This window comes from Haemorhous mexicanus, chromosome 2 (genome assembly GCF_027477595.1).
Source record: "Haemorhous mexicanus isolate bHaeMex1 chromosome 2, bHaeMex1.pri, whole genome shotgun sequence".
NCBI classification, from domain to species: domain Eukaryota; kingdom Metazoa; phylum Chordata; class Aves; order Passeriformes; family Fringillidae; genus Haemorhous; species Haemorhous mexicanus.
This window is the reverse complement of record NC_082342.1, coordinates 48320702-48338724: the sequence shown is the minus strand read 5'-3', so window position 1 is coordinate 48338724 and position 18023 is coordinate 48320702. Positions and strand designations below refer to the sequence as shown.

General features: G+C 40.0%; 1 protein-coding gene across 11 annotated transcripts in view; it reads left to right on the top strand.

Annotated features, from left to right (window-relative positions):
* Positions 1-11136: 11136 nt before the first annotated feature.
* PSPC1 (paraspeckle component 1) overlaps positions 11137-18023 on the top strand; it is a 57842-nt gene continuing 50955 nt past the window's right edge. For 7 of the 11 annotated variants that reach the window (XR_009485346.1, XR_009485344.1, XR_009485343.1 and 4 more), the window contains exons 1-4: positions 11137-11614; positions 13225-13526; positions 16007-16102; positions 17088-17284. Coding sequence is in view for 2 of the 11 variants with exons in the window: in XM_059838683.1 (XP_059694666.1) it covers positions 11237-11614; positions 13225-13526; positions 16007-16102; positions 17088-17284 (973 nt within the window). In the remaining 9 variants the exon portion in view is untranslated. The remainder of the gene's footprint in view (positions 11615-13224; positions 13527-16006; positions 16103-17087; positions 17285-18023) is intronic. The other 4 variants (XR_009485349.1, XR_009485347.1, XR_009485350.1 and 1 more) reach the window with 1 other exon arrangement.

Sequence of the window (18023 nt, the reverse complement as noted above, 5' to 3'; positions counted from 1 at the left end):
ATTTGCTAAAAGATTCGAGATTAGGATAAGAGCGATGCAATTCTATGTGAGGCTATAGGCATGTAGAATAAATGAGGGAATTTCCATATACATAGTAAAAAATGTGTGTTTTTCACACGGGAAAGGAATTTCCACTTCAACCTGGCCATTCACTACAAGTGCAGCTAGATCTCTTTCTATTTGTGTAACCCAGCTCCTTCTCCCAGCTCGATCTGCTGCTCACTCAAATACAGCCAATTTTTTGTGCTGACGAAAGCATTTTTTCCTTTTAACACTGTTCATCCTTCTGTCTTTTATAGAACATACACTGAAGTGAATGGTGTGGAGGATACAAGTGTTCAACCCATGCCAAAGATAATAGTTTCAGCCCTCAGTGTATTTTGGTATTTTGACCAGCCATCTCCCCATCATCCAGACACTCTGTCTTAGGCATCTCCCACAAAACGCAGAAGTATGAAGCAGTGATGGTGATGTTGCCATGCTGTTGAATGAAGGCTTTCATCTTGTCAGTGCACTTGCTTTGCAAGTTGGCACATCCTAGTTCCTCATAGATTTTGTTGCATTTGGTTTTCTATCATCTGTATTCTAGATTTGGCCTTTTTGTTCCTATTATTGACCTGTATCTGTAGCCTCCTTACATCACCCATATGACAACGCAGCTTGGAAAGGTTGCTATTCTTCAGTGTAATAAAGTGATGGTTGTACTCATCAAATGCCTAATCATGTGTCCATAATATCAGGTCCTTTCTCCTACTATAGCAGAAAATCTCCTTTGCATTATCTTCTCTTAATTTAAACATAATCTACATTTTTCTTTTTCTGTTCTTAACTGAAAAGAGGGAATCTGTTCTTTAGTCAGTCAACTGGTTACAAAACCAAATCTAATCAAAGCTAATCAGTTTAATCCCTGAAACAATACACCTTGATTGCTCAAAATTGATAAACAGCACTCCAGGTCTCACTTTTGATACTCAGTCTTGCAACTGTCTGTATGGCCAATTTTACCTGTGCTCAAATTCTTTCCAGTGCAAAACCATTCACATTCCACTGCAATGCAATGTAAGTGTGGCCGCCAGACAAGTTTAGGTGACCTAGTTCAGGATGAAATCATTTAAAGATCCCACTTGGTTAAATAAGAAAGCAAAAGTAAAAATAAACACAAGGAGGTGATTATTCCTTTTTTCTTTTTTTTTTTGAGACATGAGAAATTCTGAGAAAGAATACATTTTTTGACACAGAGAGCTCAGGCAAAAGTAATCAGGTTATTGAGATATTATAAGCAAACTTCTCTCACCAGGCCTATTTTCTGTACACAGGCTCAGAGATAGCTCAGAGATCTCTTCACACTTGGACGGCGGCCAGTCTATTCTCTCTTCCCCAAACTGGCCTCTCTATTTTAGGGCTTCAGTGAAACCTGACATGTCTTAGAAAGTGTGTGCACATGTCTGAGGATGCCCTCCTCACTGTATTCTGCATTCATCACACTCAGCATAGTGTGTCATGATTGGGCTAGTTTGAGAAAAAGTATCTCAAGTGTTCTGGCTAGTTCTCCACTGAGTATCTGCCAAGTAAGTTCATCAGCAAAAAGGTGAATTAGTGAGTTCTTGTGACCTTATAGTTCCAGGTTTGATTATGTCCAGAGGAACTCGACACAGGACTTAGGACGTCCCAGGACCCTGGGTTCCAGGTGTTTCTGTATCATCATAGTTTTTTCAAATGTCATTATCCCATATATACTAACAGAGGCATTCATCCCTGGGCTCAGGCACGTGGGTCCCACTGTGCAAACACTGTAGGCTGCTGGGTTTGCTCAGGGTCTGCTTTGTACATTGTACATGGCAAAGTAGGCTGTGTACATGATGCCTCTGTGAGCACCAGGTGAGCATATGAGCAGATTTGCAGAGGATTTGTATGGGTATCTGGCTTTAAGGTTGGGTTGGACTTTCTAGTCCTGTCCCTACAAGCAGTACATTTGGTCCTTTGCCCTATAAAAAAAAATACCACAGTGTCCCAATTTTTCTCAGAATTGGAACATCTAATGAACATCACTTGCTTTGGGGATATGTCCTGCTCACATTTCTGCCATAGGATAACTGGGATTCTGTGGGATAATACACTAGTAATGCTGGGAATTTATACTTGAAGAGTTTCCTTCGTTTGAGAATTCACAGTGCTTAAAATGTAATTCATATTACATTACACTACCAATGTGAAGTAAGTAAACATTTTCCCCAGTGCAGAAACTGAGATGTTATGAAGATCAAGACTTTGTAGGCTGTATATCTCATAGACACCTGTATAAAAATTGGCCTTATTTTTGAAGGTAGTAAGTACTTAAGGTTTCTACTGATTTTAGCCTCTAGATTTTGTCACCTGCTTTGGAAAATACTGACTTAAATAAATGGCACTGCATCACAGAATGATGTGTTAAATGTGTTCACATCAAGTATCTGCCTTTGGTCTGACATTCAAAGAGAAGCCCTTCTTAAATTCCCTTTACAGTCCTTAATATTAGAACAGAAAAAAAAAAAAAAACCAAACCTGGAAACAAAAAACAAACCACCACAACCCAAACCAAAAAGGACCTCATATATGTGTCTCATCTAGAAGCTGATAAGATGTACTTAAATTGTTGTTGTCTTAAATTTCTCCATGGGAGAGTACAACTTCTAACAGATTTCTTTATTGCTGGGCAACAAAACAATCTTGCTGCGCTACAGATTTAACTAATGACTTGCAGGAACTGTCACAATGTGAGAAGCACCACCAGGACCTGTGGGAGCAACTTATTCCAGCCTGTAACTGATCAGTCACTGGTGCTGGGAAGCACTCAAGGGAGCAGTTCCCTGCTACTGAGTTTAAACAGGATTCCAACAGGAATAGAAGCTGGCTGGCTGCAGGAGAGCTGTTTTTAAGTGCAAGAGGTTTTCTCTGAGGTCACACTATTACTGCAAGGCTGCCTGACCTTCAGGCATGTAGAGCAGTTTACTGTATTTGTTTGCTGAATGAGCTAAACTGACCTTGCATTTATTTTGGGATTAGATCTTGCTTGAGAGATTAACTGGGAGCTGTGGCCTTCTTTATTCTGGTCTGAAAAGAGATAAAATGGAGTATATTACACAACTTTTGACTACAACTTTGGGCAAAAAAGTGAGTCTACATTAAAAGTTTTTGCTCAAAGTTTTTTGTTAATTTTACTATCATGATTCAGTATGTTACATTCATCAACTACCTCCTTGGTGGCTGAGCTATTTCCTTGACAAGGTAACTTTACCTTAATTCAAAGATGAGCTGGGAGCAAGAAATACATGCTCAGGTCTCATTTACTCCAGCCTACAATTTCAGCTCAAGTCCACTTTAATGAACAGTGGACTGGATAGCTGGCAACACTTACCTGAAAGAAGGCTGGCATAGGGATAGCAAAACTTCAAGCTGTAGCAGGATCTTCTCAAATGCCTTAGGTGAGGTTTTTACAGGGACTTTGTCACGCTCATGAAGGTGGATACTTCCAAATTCCAGAAGTGGAAGGCACTAGTACTTTAAGGGGTGCTTCTTTCCTAACAGGTAACAGGAAGCCTCTATCAGGTGCTGTTTGAGATGAGGCTGGAATGGTAATACCACATTTATTAATCACCAATGCTTGCTTAAACAACTTTTCACTTGCTCCTCTTCTCCCTCTATTCTTTCAGCTGGATTAGTTCCCCCACCCCATTTACATGTGGCCGTATAAGCAGCAGAGTAATGTGTCAAAAAAACCCTGCAGTAAGAAACAAGACTGGGACAATAAGAAATGTCAGGTGAAAGAATGGAGCAGACACTCTACAGAGCAGTGTAAGTGGTGCTGCTGGGCATGGCCACACTCACAAAAATTAGATTCCAAGAGTTTTGGGGGGGGAAAAGGGGAAAAAAGTAAAAATGTTTAAAATCTGATCTATGTATGGTATAATTTTACACATGCACCTGAACTCACAAATACTGAATAGCAACTATTAGCAAGTTAAAAACAGCTAAATGCCTTTTTACATAAGATGAAATTAGACTTAATTTTGTGGTATCAATTTTAATTTATCAATTTAGAGATTATATATCTTGCATTATTTTTTGTTGATTTTTTTTTAAACAGTAAAACTGTATAGCTACTTCCTACATTTACTTCCTAGACAGGTCAACACTTTTCCTTAAAACATTTGGCATCAACTACCTGTCAAAAATAATATGATTAATAAGACAGGCCTTGAGGTTTTTCTAATATGGCAGTTCCTGAATTTCTGTGTGCTACACTACAGACAAACCACATTCCATCTTAAAAAAAAAGCAAAGTCAACTATTCAAAAAAGTGTCAAAACAATATTCCAATTTATTTTTTCATCATGTCCTAATTTTTTGTTAGGTAAATTTTTCAAGTTTTTGAGTTTTTAGGATAGTAAAATATTTTGACCTGTAAAAAATGCTCAAAGATTGTAAATACTATTTCTTCTCTAGCTGTAAGAGTGATTGACAGATATGAGTGAAATCAATAAGGTTTAGGGAAAAGTATTAGATAAACTCCTGAAAATTGAATTTACAAATTCCTAATTTAGTTTAAATTTCTTCCCTTGACAAATACAAAATTCAGTCCTGGAAGTCCTGGAACTAGAGACCACAGAGAAATGTCTTATACCTTTTCAGATCACAGTCACTGTTCAGATTACAGAACATTTTCAGTCCCAGTGGCACTGTGGAAAAAGTCAATTCACAGAGGAATAGTCTTATGCTCCAATTTGAAAGGAAAACCAAAAGAAAAAAAATAGTGAACAAATAAGAATCATGTAAGAAAATTTACAGACTACATTAGCTTAATTACAGAGGATATAAATAATCAAATGCAATAAATTCATCTTGCTACAGATTGTAAAAGAGATTATTTGGAGTAAAACAGAACAAAACCCCCAACCATTGGCCATCTACCATATTCTCCTGGATCCCCAAGTGAAGCTCTACTGCCTGATGTGCTGACAGGATACCAAATGATTGTTTAGATATAAATCAAGAGCTGAATATATTTGGGAAATGCTTCCTTAAATCTCTAAGTTCCTGCTTGCCTTAATACTTTACTGTCACTCTCCTACAGGAAAGGTAAAGACAATATAGACAATATGCTGAAAGGATAATAAAAAAGGAGTGCATTGTATGCATTGATGATATTACTGGAGAAAGTAGCTTTGGAAAACTCAGGTAATGTTTGTTGAGCCTATATGTCCATCTGACAAGTGTCTTCACAGACACATAAATAATATTTATTATACACATATAATAATATTATTATATAATAATATAAAAATATATTTTATATATTATATAATATATTTTCATCTGTTTTCAGTCCTTGAGACCAATGCTGTTTCCAAGAATAATACTGACTATTCAAACACGGATAATTCCAAAATACAGGTCTTCATTCACATTAAAATAGCTATTGATATGGCATGAATTTAGGTGACTACTAACCATTTTAGGTTAGGTTGTACAGATTTTATAAATGTGATCCACGTACACTTCAATTCATATAAAAACAATGAAAGAACATTGCTGAATTCTGCTAGTGTTAAGAAAAGAAAACAGAGAAAGGCAGCCTTCCCATCAAGTTTAAAAATAGAAAATCCAACGCGTGCTGTCCATCTGGGACCAGAGAGATGGTATTATTGTAGGTTTGTCATGTTTATTTCCACTTGAATTATTCCATTAAAGTGATAATTCCAGTATTTGTCACCAGATGGCACTGCAAGGACATGATCCCGTAACCTCTCCTCCTACTCCATTCGTGGAGCCATGAGGTCATCCCCCGGCAATCACAAAGAACGCATCGCTATTTCAGATTGCATTAAGCCCCTCCTCCTCCACTCCCTTGTGTTTACCCCATCAGGCCTGCTAGCACAGCTATGACAGTTTTTATTATTCCTGGCCAACTGGACTTGGCAAGAAAAGCTCGGTAGAGGAGACCAATACCTGCCTAAAGTTAATTTGCCCAGATATTGCCATGAGCAATACTAAAGGCAAACGCTGTCTCTAATGGCAAGAGATGAAGCTCCCACCTGTGTCAGGTCATGCACAGAGGTTTGCTTCAGTTCCCTGGCCTTGCAGTTCTGAGTAGGATCCCAGACTCAGGCTGTCAACCTATCTGCCTCTCTCATTCCCTACTTTTTCAGTGCAGTATTTTGTGTTTTCCCTTGTTTCCTTTCTCCTGTCAAACAGAGCATCCTGTTCCATGCCCTAATTTGCCTCTCAGCTCTAGTGCTCCTTGATACATTCTGTCATGGCCTGCCACTGCAGCTTGAGTTACAAGTACTGATCCTGTGAGTCAATGCAGATTTTAGGAAGTAAAAGGAAATAAACCTGGGAGTCCAGAGAAGTATTGAGCACTAAGCTACAGTTGCCTTTTGAGAAGTCAGTTTCAGCCCTATCACAGCTGTCATCACTGGAGTGCTGGCACCTGAGCAATCACATTGAAGTTGTGCAAAGATAACTACAAATAGTGTCAGATCTTTATTTGCAGATCAAGGTGTGTAGCATTTTCAAGTTTGCAGCATAAAAAGCTCTCGAGCTTCCTTTTAGAGGTCTGATGCATTCCTGGTATTCAGCAGGATGCTGATATTTGGTAGGAAAGTAGTAATGCTATTAGAAAATTAAAGGCTAGGACAGTTCCTTCTGACTGTCTAATATGACATAACCTGTCTCTGTAGCAGACAAAATGAAAAGTACTGCTGATTTTCACCCCTTTTTTTTTTTTTTAGCTAATAAATGTTCTTCTCAATAGGGCAATAGTGATTGTACCATAGATACTCATGCATATGCAGAATATTGTATATATGCTAGTAAATTTAAATACAAAACCATCTGTGAGATGATAATCCAAAACAATATATGAGTAAGGAAAGAAAGTCTGGCAGTACATGTAAAGACAAAAATGAAATGAAATGAAATGAAATGAAATGAAATGAAATGAAATGAAATGAAATGAAATACAATGACATGAAATGAAATTGCAAAATCCCAAAATTCCTAAATGAAGTGAAAACAATTAAACGGAATTGGAATTACAGGAATGAAACAAAACTTCACAAAAAGATTTGTCATTGAAATCTTGAGATTTCATTTATTTTCATGAAATGAAGGATTTTCAACACGTCAGTGTCCCAAGATTGCTCTCACTTTTTGAATCTGGGCCAGCCACGGTCTGTGGATCTCAGCAGCAGCCACAAGCTGGGTTCAGGTTAGGGCTCAGAGAGCTGCTGAGCCTACAGCTTTTGGACAGTGACACTCAAAAAGGCAGTGCAAGAGCATCAGGGCAGGGCGGCAGCATTGCTGACTCGACACTTTTTAGTCCGTGCCACCTATGGAGATGAGGACCTCTGCCACAGTGCCAAGCTGCCATAAGGGTTAGGGTTAGGATTGAGAGAGTAAAAGAGCCTACAGCTTCAGGAATACTGGGGCTGGAGAAGTTCTGCCAAGCCTGTTCCAGCATGGCCCAAAGACCATTGCTGCTCTTACATCTTTCTAATCTGGACAACCCACGGTGATGGGCATCTCAGCTCCAGCGACCAGATGCCATCAGGCTTAGAGTTAGGGTTGAGAGAGGAAAAGGGCCTCCAGCTCCAGGGACACTGGGAATGGAAAATACATGCCAAGAGAATCATGGCAGAGCCCCAACATTTCTGCATCAACACCTTTCAGTTTAGGGCCATGCACAAGGATGGGCACCTCAGCTGCAGCCTCAAGCTTGTTAAATGTTTGTGTGAAAAAAAGAAGAAATTCTGAAATGAAGTGAAAACAAATAAATAGAATACAATGAAATGAAGTGCAGGGAAATGAGCCAGAACTTCATTGAATGGTATTGCTTGAAATGTTGATATTTCCTCTCATGAAATGAAGGATTTTCATTTCATGAAAAGAAATTAAATGAGAATTCAAGGAATGAAGGGAAATGAAAAAAACAGGAAAGGAAATATGACATAAAATGAAATTGAAAAAACCAAAAATTCCGAAATTAAGTAAAAACAATTAAGTGGAATGGAAAGAAAGGAAGTGCAATGAAGTGGGCTGAAGCTTCATGAAATGATTTTCATTGAAATCTCAAGATTTCATTTCCTATCATGAAGTGAAGAAGTCGTGACTTTTCTAAGGTCTTTAAGAAGTCATGACTGTTTTAAGGTCTTTAAAGAAATTCCAAGTCAAACTAAATTTTGTTAGGCAAAATCAGGGCTGTCTGTTGGGGCCTTTTGAACACCAAGTTGAGTATATTCAGGCTTCCATCAAACCCCTCAAGAATGACAGAATGAATTACCATGTGATTGTAACTGTTTCTCCCCCATTCTTCTGAAATCACTTTCATGTAATTCAACTACATTAAAAACATTAAATATAACAATACCAGACTTCTGGAAAGTGGCTGGAACAGCTTAGGATATCTCTTTCAATTAAATGAATTTGATTTAGTAAGCCATAAAGATTTCAGTGGATGTTTATAGCTAAAGGACAAGAACTTAAAGGGACCCTTTTTTCTCCCTTGAAAATAATTTTTGGTTAACTGATGTCAGTGCTAAGGTGTAGAAGTCACCAAGCCACCAACACTCTGGGAACTTAGGGAGATAAACTATCTGGGGCTCTTTTGATGAATGAGTAAATTATTGTGATGTGTAAATGAAGGTGAGGAAGTGACTGAACACGGCAGATATAAGGTTCTGCCTGTATGTTACCTTTAAATGTTTGACCATAGGGCATGTGCAAATAGCTCCTTCTCAAAAAAGCTAAAACAAGGGCAAGCATTATGGTTATACTGTGAATCTGACTAATTAAGATAATGTATGGCTCCATGAGCACATGAAGGATATATATATTTTCAGATATGTTTCCTTGTTTCTGGAAGGTGGAATTTTGTTGTTCTATTTTACTGAACTTTTTTTTTTTATTGAGGTATTGCTATAGTTAAGGAAAAGTAAGAATAGTATGGAATTTGTAAACACTCCTTTCTCTTCCTATTGACATTTTTATAGTACACAGGAAATTGTGCTTGCAATTTAAATGGATGCAGTTTTACTACTAACCTGATTTGGAAATCTCTGAAAACCATGACAATTTTATTATACTGTATTGGTAAAAACAGCCAGACTACCTTGTATCTCCTTTTTTCCATCTACTGATGACTACACATCTACAGTGTATAGTCACATCATTTCTAACATATATTTCACTCCCTTTTCATGCTTTATTTATAAAGTTATTGGTTTGGTGTAAGTTGGTTCCTTTTATGTCTTAGCACTTGTTATTGAATCCTAAATATACTTCAAAGCATTGTTCTTTGGACAGTCAAGATGATTAGGCTTTATGGCTCCAAAACTGCTACTCTAATGCCTCCATCATGTTCCTACACTGCCTGACTTCCTGCGTTTTCTAGGAGTAGATATCCTTCCCCTATCATCTGTATTTTCTGAATTTCAGAGTTTAAAACCTGCATTTAGCTTGATGCCCTACACACACAAGTCTGCTTCTGAAAGAAGTGGACTGATAAAGCTGTGAACTTGTGTCTTCTCAAGGTCCTTGAACAAGCTCAGAGATAGGAAGAAAGGGACAGACCTTTGTTGTACCTCAAGTGGTACAACAGAGGAACTTAAAATATTCCACAATAGACGAAGTGAACCCCAAGCAACACATTCACGCCTGTTGTAGAATTAATTTGTTCTTGAATACCATGCTTGATATTGCTTTTTTCCAAACTACACTAGCTGAAGTAAGTACTGACCTCATAAGATGGTCTGGACTTTTTCAGTGCTAGAGTTCTATTAAGGAAACAAATAATTCTGAGAAACCATGCGCTAGTTGTACTACTGATTGAAGCATAGGAACCAAGCCAAGCAGCTACAAATCTGGCGGGAGAGCAAACCCCAGTCTGGTGCTGCAGATGAGGGACATCCTCAGTCTTTGCTAGAAGGCGTGCCCGAGGAAGGAAACATTTGACTCACACCTCTCAGAAGAAAGTCACCCCTTTTATAATGAAAGCTGTTGCTCTGTAAGAAGTTGTCCTGGAAGGAGTGTAACAAGGCCTCTCTTCACTCAGATTTGTCTCCCACATCTGCCTCTGTGAATGCTTTTTGTGCCCTGTCAGTCTGCAGGTCCTCCCATGCTGCACAGCAATGTCCAGAGAGCCCTTCCCGGCCTGGATCAGCCATGGTGTGGCCAGCAGGACCAGGGCAGTGGCTGTCCCCCTGTACTGCGCACTCATGAGGCTGCACCTCGAGTGCTCTGTCAAGTTTTGGGCTTCTCAATTCAGAAATGACACTGAGACGATGGAACTAGTCCAGAGAAGGGCAACGCTGCTGGAGAAAGGTCTGGAGAATCAGTCCTGTGAGGAGCAGCTGAGGGAGCTGGGGTTGTTTAGCCTGCAGAAAAAGAATCTCGAGGGAAACCTCATTACTCTCTAAAACTGCCTGACACAAGGGTGCAACCAGGTTGGCGTCGGCCTCTTCTCCCAGGCAACAGGTCATAGGACAAGAGGACATAGCCTCGAGCTGCATCAGGACAGGTTTAGGTTGGACACCAGGAAAAATCTCTTCACAGAAAGGGTAATTAGACATTGGAATGGGCTGCCCAGCGTGGTGGAGGAATTTCTTTCCCTGGAGGTGTTTAAGGAAAGACTGGACATGGCACTCAGTGCCGTGGTCTGGTCGACATGGCGGCGTTCAGCCACAGGTTGGATTCGATGACCTCAAGAGGTGTTTTCCAACCTGATTGATTCTGTGGTTTTTGTGACTCTCTCGGCTGTCCCCTTCGCCTCCGCCTCAGCGTCTCTTGTGTCACGCCTGCCTCCCTCTGCCGCAGCGACCAGACACCCCCAGGGCATCCCGCCCGCCTGCCTTTCCCTCGGAAGAGACCCCAGCGAGGGGCTCCTCGGCCTGGGGACGCGCTGAGGAGACCACTGCTCTAACACAACACGGCCGCGCAGCCGCGGACTCCCATCTGTCTCCAGTGGGGGAAAGACGGCTCCCTGAGGGTTCGGGGCAGGCTCTGCCGTGCGCCGGAGCTGAGGAGGGGCGGCGGCGCGGCCGTGAGGGGGAGCGGGGCCGGGGCGGGGCTTCCCGCGGGGACGGCACCACTCGCCGGGGCTGGCGGCGGCGCCATTTTGAATTGGCTGAGGGTCGGAGGCGAGGGCTGCTGAGCAGGGTTCCGCGTCCCCCGAGGGAGAACCCGCGAGGAAGGAGCGGATATGGCCGCGAATAGGAATTTGAAGCAAGTGCGGATCGAAAACAGTTCCCCAGCGGTGCCGTTGGGCATGGTGGGGGGCGGCGGCGGCAATCTGAAAGGATTGCGCGGCCTAGAAGCGGAGAGTGAGGCGGCGGCGGCCATGGCTCTGGTGCCGAGCAAAGAAGGCGGCGGAGATGAGGAGCAGGAGGTTGGGTTCACCATCGATATCAAGAGCTTTCTCAAACCTGGCGAGAAGAGCTACACGCAGCGTTGCCGGCTGTTCGTGGGGAATCTGCCTACTGATATCACCGAGGAGGATTTCAAGCGCCTTTTCGAGCGCTACGGGGAGCCCAGCGAGGTCTTCATCAATCGGGACCGTGGCTTCGGCTTCATCCGCCTGGTGAGGATCCGGGTGGGCCTCTGGGGCTGTCTCTGAAACCGAGAGGCTTCGGTCCCTTGCCCCCCGCCCCCTTCCCCTCCATTTCGGCGGGTGTAAAAAAAGGCAGCATCTGCCTCTCTTCCTCCTCGCTGCTAGCGCAGGTCCCCCCGCCTCTTCTTCCTTCTTTCCCCTCCCCGTTCGCCTCTACACATCCAAGCCAGACCCCTGCGTTCAGAGGAGCCTTCCCAGCCCCCTCGCCCCATGGCACTTAATACAGTTAATTTTAAATAATGGACAGGATTGTTTCGAAATACAGCCGCTCGCACCTCGTGAACACGGAACATAAAATCACGGAATTGAAAAGGTTGCGGACCGCGGGTTGTTTAAATTACTTGTGCCCAGAAAAGACTAGATTTTTAGGGTAATACAGTATTTGATTAAACATGCTCGAGTTAAGCATGCAAAAAACCGAATCATTCGAAAAGTTTATGATACTGTATTTAAATGGTAATTTTGTATGCGAGATTAGTTTTCTTGATTGCTCTGTTTAAAATGCACAGATTTGTATCATTCTGAGAATAGCTTCAGAGTGCTTTAGGTGTCTATTCATTTTTCCATATATTTTACTGGTTAGAGTTTTTTTACTTTTTGGTTGTCATCTTAAAATACTTGTGGCATTCTGCCATGCATCTTTTACCCTGAGAATTCCCCGGCCTGAAATAGCAATTTTATGGAGGAAGTGAGATATACTTACATCTCATTACTCATTTTTGTGTGTAATAGAAATTAGATGGAGTTTTTACATGAACTTCCCTTTTCCATTACATTTAGGGAATATATATATATATATATTTTAACAGCTTGACTAGCCAGTTGAAGTGTAAAGAAATATATAAAGAATTTCCTTAAATGTCGGAGATTGCAGGTATCCAACCTGGTGAAGATTATTAAAGTGAGAAAAAAGGTAGTTGTTGATTTACACTGTGGATAAATCAATGTTGATTTACAGTGTGGGTGCAGAAAGCCCATTAATGTGAGACAAATGAATAGAAGAGCAAAGAAGGTAATTTCACCATTTGTTGATGAAATTTGAATTGGACATCCATTAAGAGCAAGTGCGATATTTTCATTTATTTAAAAGGCAAACAAAAACCCAACCCAAAATACCTTAGATCCTGTAGTGTAAAGTTTGAGTACCATTTCCTGCTGCTGGGAGCCATCGATGCAGAATATAAACATTTGAGTAGGTAGACGTGGAAATCAACTTTCCAACTCTACTCAAAACCTTTATAGAGCAGTAGCATCATAATGAGAATCTGTTAAATCCTCTAATGAGCAACAAAAAATTTGCATCTGTGTTGTTTTTAGAATAAACCATAAGGGGTAATGAATGCATTTTTTGTTTCAGTCAGAGGACAGAGACTTTGTTGATTTGTTTGTTGTTGGCTTGGTTTTTTGGTTGGAGGAAACAAGTTGAATGATCCTGGTGCCAATATGCTCAAGTGAAGGAAAACAACTTTGCCATTTTTCCGGGGGGGGGGGGGGGGGGGGGACGGGGACGGGACACCACAAAAGTGATACTTGCTGTCTTTGAAAAGAAAAGGTATAAAATATTTTTTATCTCTATAAAGGAATCTAGGACCTTGGCTGAAATAGCAAAGGCAGAACTTGATGGTACTATTTTGAAGAGCAGACCACTTCGAATTCGATTTGCTACCCATGGAGCTGCCTTAACCGTGAAGAATCTGTCGCCCGTGGTTTCCAATGAGCTGCTGGAACAAGCATTCTCGCAATTCGGGCCCGTGGAAAGAGCGGTTGTTGTAGTAGATGATCGTGGCAGAGCTACAGGGAAAGGTTTTGTAGAGTTTGCTGCAAAACCTCCAGCACGGAAAGCTCTAGAAAGATGCAGTGATGGGGCATTCTTGCTTACAACGTAAGTTCACAGGTTTTTGTTTGAAGTTCTGAGTAGATCTTCCCGATGTGAGCAAAAATTGCACTCATGGTAGTTCTTATTTTGTTTTCAGATTCTGAAAGCCATGAGATTAGAAATTTAAGTGTTTTGCATAAATACCACAAATACTCCTGATTTTTTTTTAAAGAAAACCATCTTTCTCTGCTTACTGTTCATAAGACTTCTTATTACCATATGAGAGTCTGAGAGCAAAATTCTCGTTTTTTCTTGTTCATATGTAATACTAGTTTTCCTTCTCTATATAATAAGGCATTTTCTGTTGAGACTTTATTTTCATTGGTTGCACTCTTTCTGATCCTAGTAACAGTGGCAAAATAATATTCCTTTGTTTCTTAACAAATCAGTGCACGACATTGCTGATATTTCTGTAGATTAAAGAAAGTGTTTATATCCCAAAAATTATCTGTGGCTTGTAAGGCCAGGATTTTCTCGCTGTTTTAAAATGAAGACTGAGATTCTGAAGAGGTTGATATATATACTAGTGATGTTTGGAAAACAATCTATTTCAAGGACAAGCAAGCTTGCAAATAGCAGCACTTCTGTGTCTCCTATTTCTGTACTTGCCAAAGAGAGTTGTTAATTGCTGCACTTTACACAGTCACAAGTGACATTTTCAAATGCTTTCTTAAAAACGGTGTGAAATGATACATATTTATGATTTCTTTTTTTTTCTGTGATTCTCATTGGGAAAATTAGGCTGTGGTTTCACAGCATGAAAACTTGCTGCCGTTGAATTGGGCTTGGAGTTCTTGCCCTGGCTGTGCTATTCTTGAATTTCATGACACTTCCATAAGCCACTTGTGCTTGCTAAAGCAACAGAAAAGCGTTCATTTGTATGGGGGTCCATTGCAGGCTGCTCAAGCACAGGAAGGTGCTTGCTGGTGTCAGGTCCAGCAGAGAATAAGGCAGGAGGAATGTTGCCAGGAGTTGGCCTGTCAGTAAGGGGTCTGGAACTCCCAAATCTTGTGTGCTACTGAACTGACTTGATGGTTACATAGTAAATTTAATCTGAATACATCTTTACTGTTACCTGGAGAAGCCAGCAATTTGTTCTTGTTCCCTGGGTTTTCTTGGCATTAGTAACTGAATGGAAGAGTGGTGAGCCAAACAAGGGAAGTAATATAGTTCAGTGTTACATTGGTGCTATTCTTGGCATAAGAGATGTGGCAGGGAAAAAGAAGCTGGGACATGAGGGGAAGGTATTCTTGTTTTGCCAGCTGGATAGATCAGTTGAATTGAAATGACCATCTAACCATGTCCTGAGTGAATAAAAAACACTTAATCGTTTTCTTGCTTAGGTGCCATGTTCTCTAATGCACAGTTGTAAGGTAATTAGCATGAATCTGTTGCTAATCTACTTTGATGTTTTGCTTCAGCGTCTAAAGTTTTACCTTTTTTAGCTGAAAACTCTGCCTCATCAGAATGTGTTTCAGTTCCTGTTTAAATGTATCAAAACTAGACATTCAAAACATTAGTGTTTTACATCTTAACTTGTTAGCACCACAGTTCAGTTGCATTTAAATAGCGGAGCTGACAGCAATTGCCATGCAGATGGCATCAGAAAAAACAGTTGAGTTGTGATCTTTGATTCTGGACTTAATCTTTTTAATGTGAACTTGATGCACAGAGTAAAATATATTGGGGGTCATTGGTTTTGTTTGGTGGTTTTTTTTTTTGTTTTCCTGGTTAGGGACTGGGTCAGTAGGGGAAGATCTGCAAAGTGAAATAAAGGCATGGAACACAATAAACGAGTGCTGGTGTTTTGAAAATCATGTCTCTAGTGCTCCGTGTTTTGTAAGCTCTGCTCCCAAGACTGATGCAAAGAGCTTTTTACACAATTCAGAGTTTTTACATTGCTCTCTTTGGCTCATGCTTGCCAACATATCCAGGAAGTTGTTTTCAGCTTTTCAGTCAGGATTCTAATTTGTGAGTGTGTGGTTGTTCAAAGAATGGATTTTAAATAACTTAAGTGGAAATGTTTTTCTAATTATTGCTGTAATATTAACACCAAATTTTCAAGCTGTTTTCAGTTCTAGAGTAACTTGCAGAACTAAGTTGTAGAAGTCAGTAGAAATATGAATAGTTTGTGCTGCTCTCTTTTGGGTTTGTTGCTTTCCCAGTACAATCATGGCCTCTGTGGTGCCTCACTGATAGAAACAGAAAGGTAGTTGCTTCCTAAATATTTTGTAATTATTGGTAAATGGCTTTGGTATTTTAAAAAAAGTAAACAGAACTGTGTCAAGTAAGTTGTGATTTCTAGGCAGAATAGCTGGATTTGAGCATAAAAGCAATTCTTTTCTGAAGGTAATTTTTAAAATTCTGTGATTTAAGACAAGACACAGGAGTTACGTGTTAGCTTTCTGGAGTGTTCTTCAAAATGCTAAAATAAGTTATAACTGCTTCTTTAATGATTCAGTTATTAAATTGAAAATGTTTTCCAGAACACCTCGACCTGTTGTTGTAGAACCAATGGAGCAATTTGATGATGAGGATGGACTCCCTGAGAAGCTAATGCAAAAAACACAACAGTACCACAAGTAAGTTGTGGTTAGCCTTTTTTTTATAAAATATTATTTACATGCTTAGCTACCTTTGTAAATATACACTGATTTTTACTTTTGAATTTGTGTAGCAGGAAGTAGTGCTTTTGTATGTCCTGCTGTTTTGTGTCAAAGGATTAAACAAGACCATCTCAAATTTCCTAATCATGGTAAAATTCAGACTTGGCTTGTTAGTTTAACATTCTGTGCATTCAGTGTAGTAGAGACATTCTTGGCCTGCGCTGCAGTCAGTAGGAGCTTGTTGCCAACAAACGATTGTCTTTTATGGATTAGGGGTATGGTCTAATCCTACAGAGATTTTGGATACCCACAGATCTTTATGTTCTCTGAATAGCCCTTGAACTGTTTGCAGCTTCCCTGGCATGTAAATCTTTGCAGCTTCCACAGCTGAGGTAAAACTTTGAACATGACATGAGAAAGTGAATCTCAATCATGAGATAGAAGTCCCCTAATCTGAAAATACTAATTTTAATATCGTAATTTGCCATTCATGTTGCTTGAATCTAAAATGTTTATTTTGAAACTGTAGAATACCACTTCTTAAAAATTTGTCACCGCTAGGTCTGATATTAGTGTTAGAACGGGAAATGTGGGCTCATTTTAATGGTTACAGATTCCGGCTAATATTCTGGGCTGTCTAGTAAGCATTGATATTTATTTAAATAACTGGTTTAGTGAATTGGCTGCTTGGTTTAGAAGGCTGAACACTGTTAATCTAGTGTTGCAGCTTAGTTTTTATCTTAAAATTAAATAAATTGAATCTTTATTTGGGCAATTTTTGGAAAAGTGTCTTTTTACTTAATGTCTGATTTAAGTTTTGTCTGGTTTAGAATGTAGTCATCTGGACAGGTTGATAAAAAAGTGAGATCTGCGCTTGAAGTGATTGTGTATACATTCTGTGGCTGTTACAGCTGTTGATCTAAATGTGTCCTGTACGTTTTTACTGCAAAATTTTTATTAGGGAAAGAGAACAGCCTCCACGCTTTGCTCAGCCTGGAACATTTGAGTTTGAGTATGCTTCACGGTGGAAGGCTCTTGATGAGATGGAAAAGCAGCAGCGTGAACAGGTTGACAGGAACATTAGAGAAGCCAAAGAGAAACTTGAGGCAGAAATGGAAGCAGCTAGACATGAGCATCAGCTAATGCTGATGAGGCAAGGTAAAACCAGATCATCTACCAATATTGAATTTGTTTTGTCACAGATGGTTTTTTTTTTTGTGTAGCCTATTGAGCTGTATACTTGGACCTTTTGCTGATCACCATTTAATTAAATGCATTTAACTGAGAAAAAGGAAGGAATAATTCTCTGTGCATATTCCTTGATGATTTGCAAAAATTAATTAAGAATCTAATAAAGAGGTGATTGTCTGTTTTCTTCACTTCCTAAATTTATCTTCAGTAAAAAGTTTACTTAGCCTGTTTGTCCTGAACAGGCACATGTGCTTCCAGTGTGGAGCTGTGCTGTTTTTGTAAGGTCTTGTACAGAGCAGAAGGTCTTATGCAGAAGATAATAACATAAAAGCTTGCCTATATAATAACATGAAAAGCATAAGGTCTTATACAGGGCGTAATAACATAGAAAACTGTTTTGAAATGCCAGATAGTTGCTGCAGCACCTGAAATGACAACTGTTTCTTGGTTTATTTTCCAAGAAAAACTGTTGAAGCATTGCTTTCCCTTCTAAGCACAGGTGTATATTAGAGGTGAGGAATGTGCATGTTAATAGGATCCAGGAATGCTGCTGACAATGCACAGTGCAGCCCTCCCTCGGCAGCTGGACACACATTGTAATTTTGTGTGTATGCGTGACTGAGATTTGTAAAGGTGCTTCAGTGCTTAAGATACAGGTTGGAAAAATCTACTGTTGACTTACTGATTGTTAATATACAACAGTGCT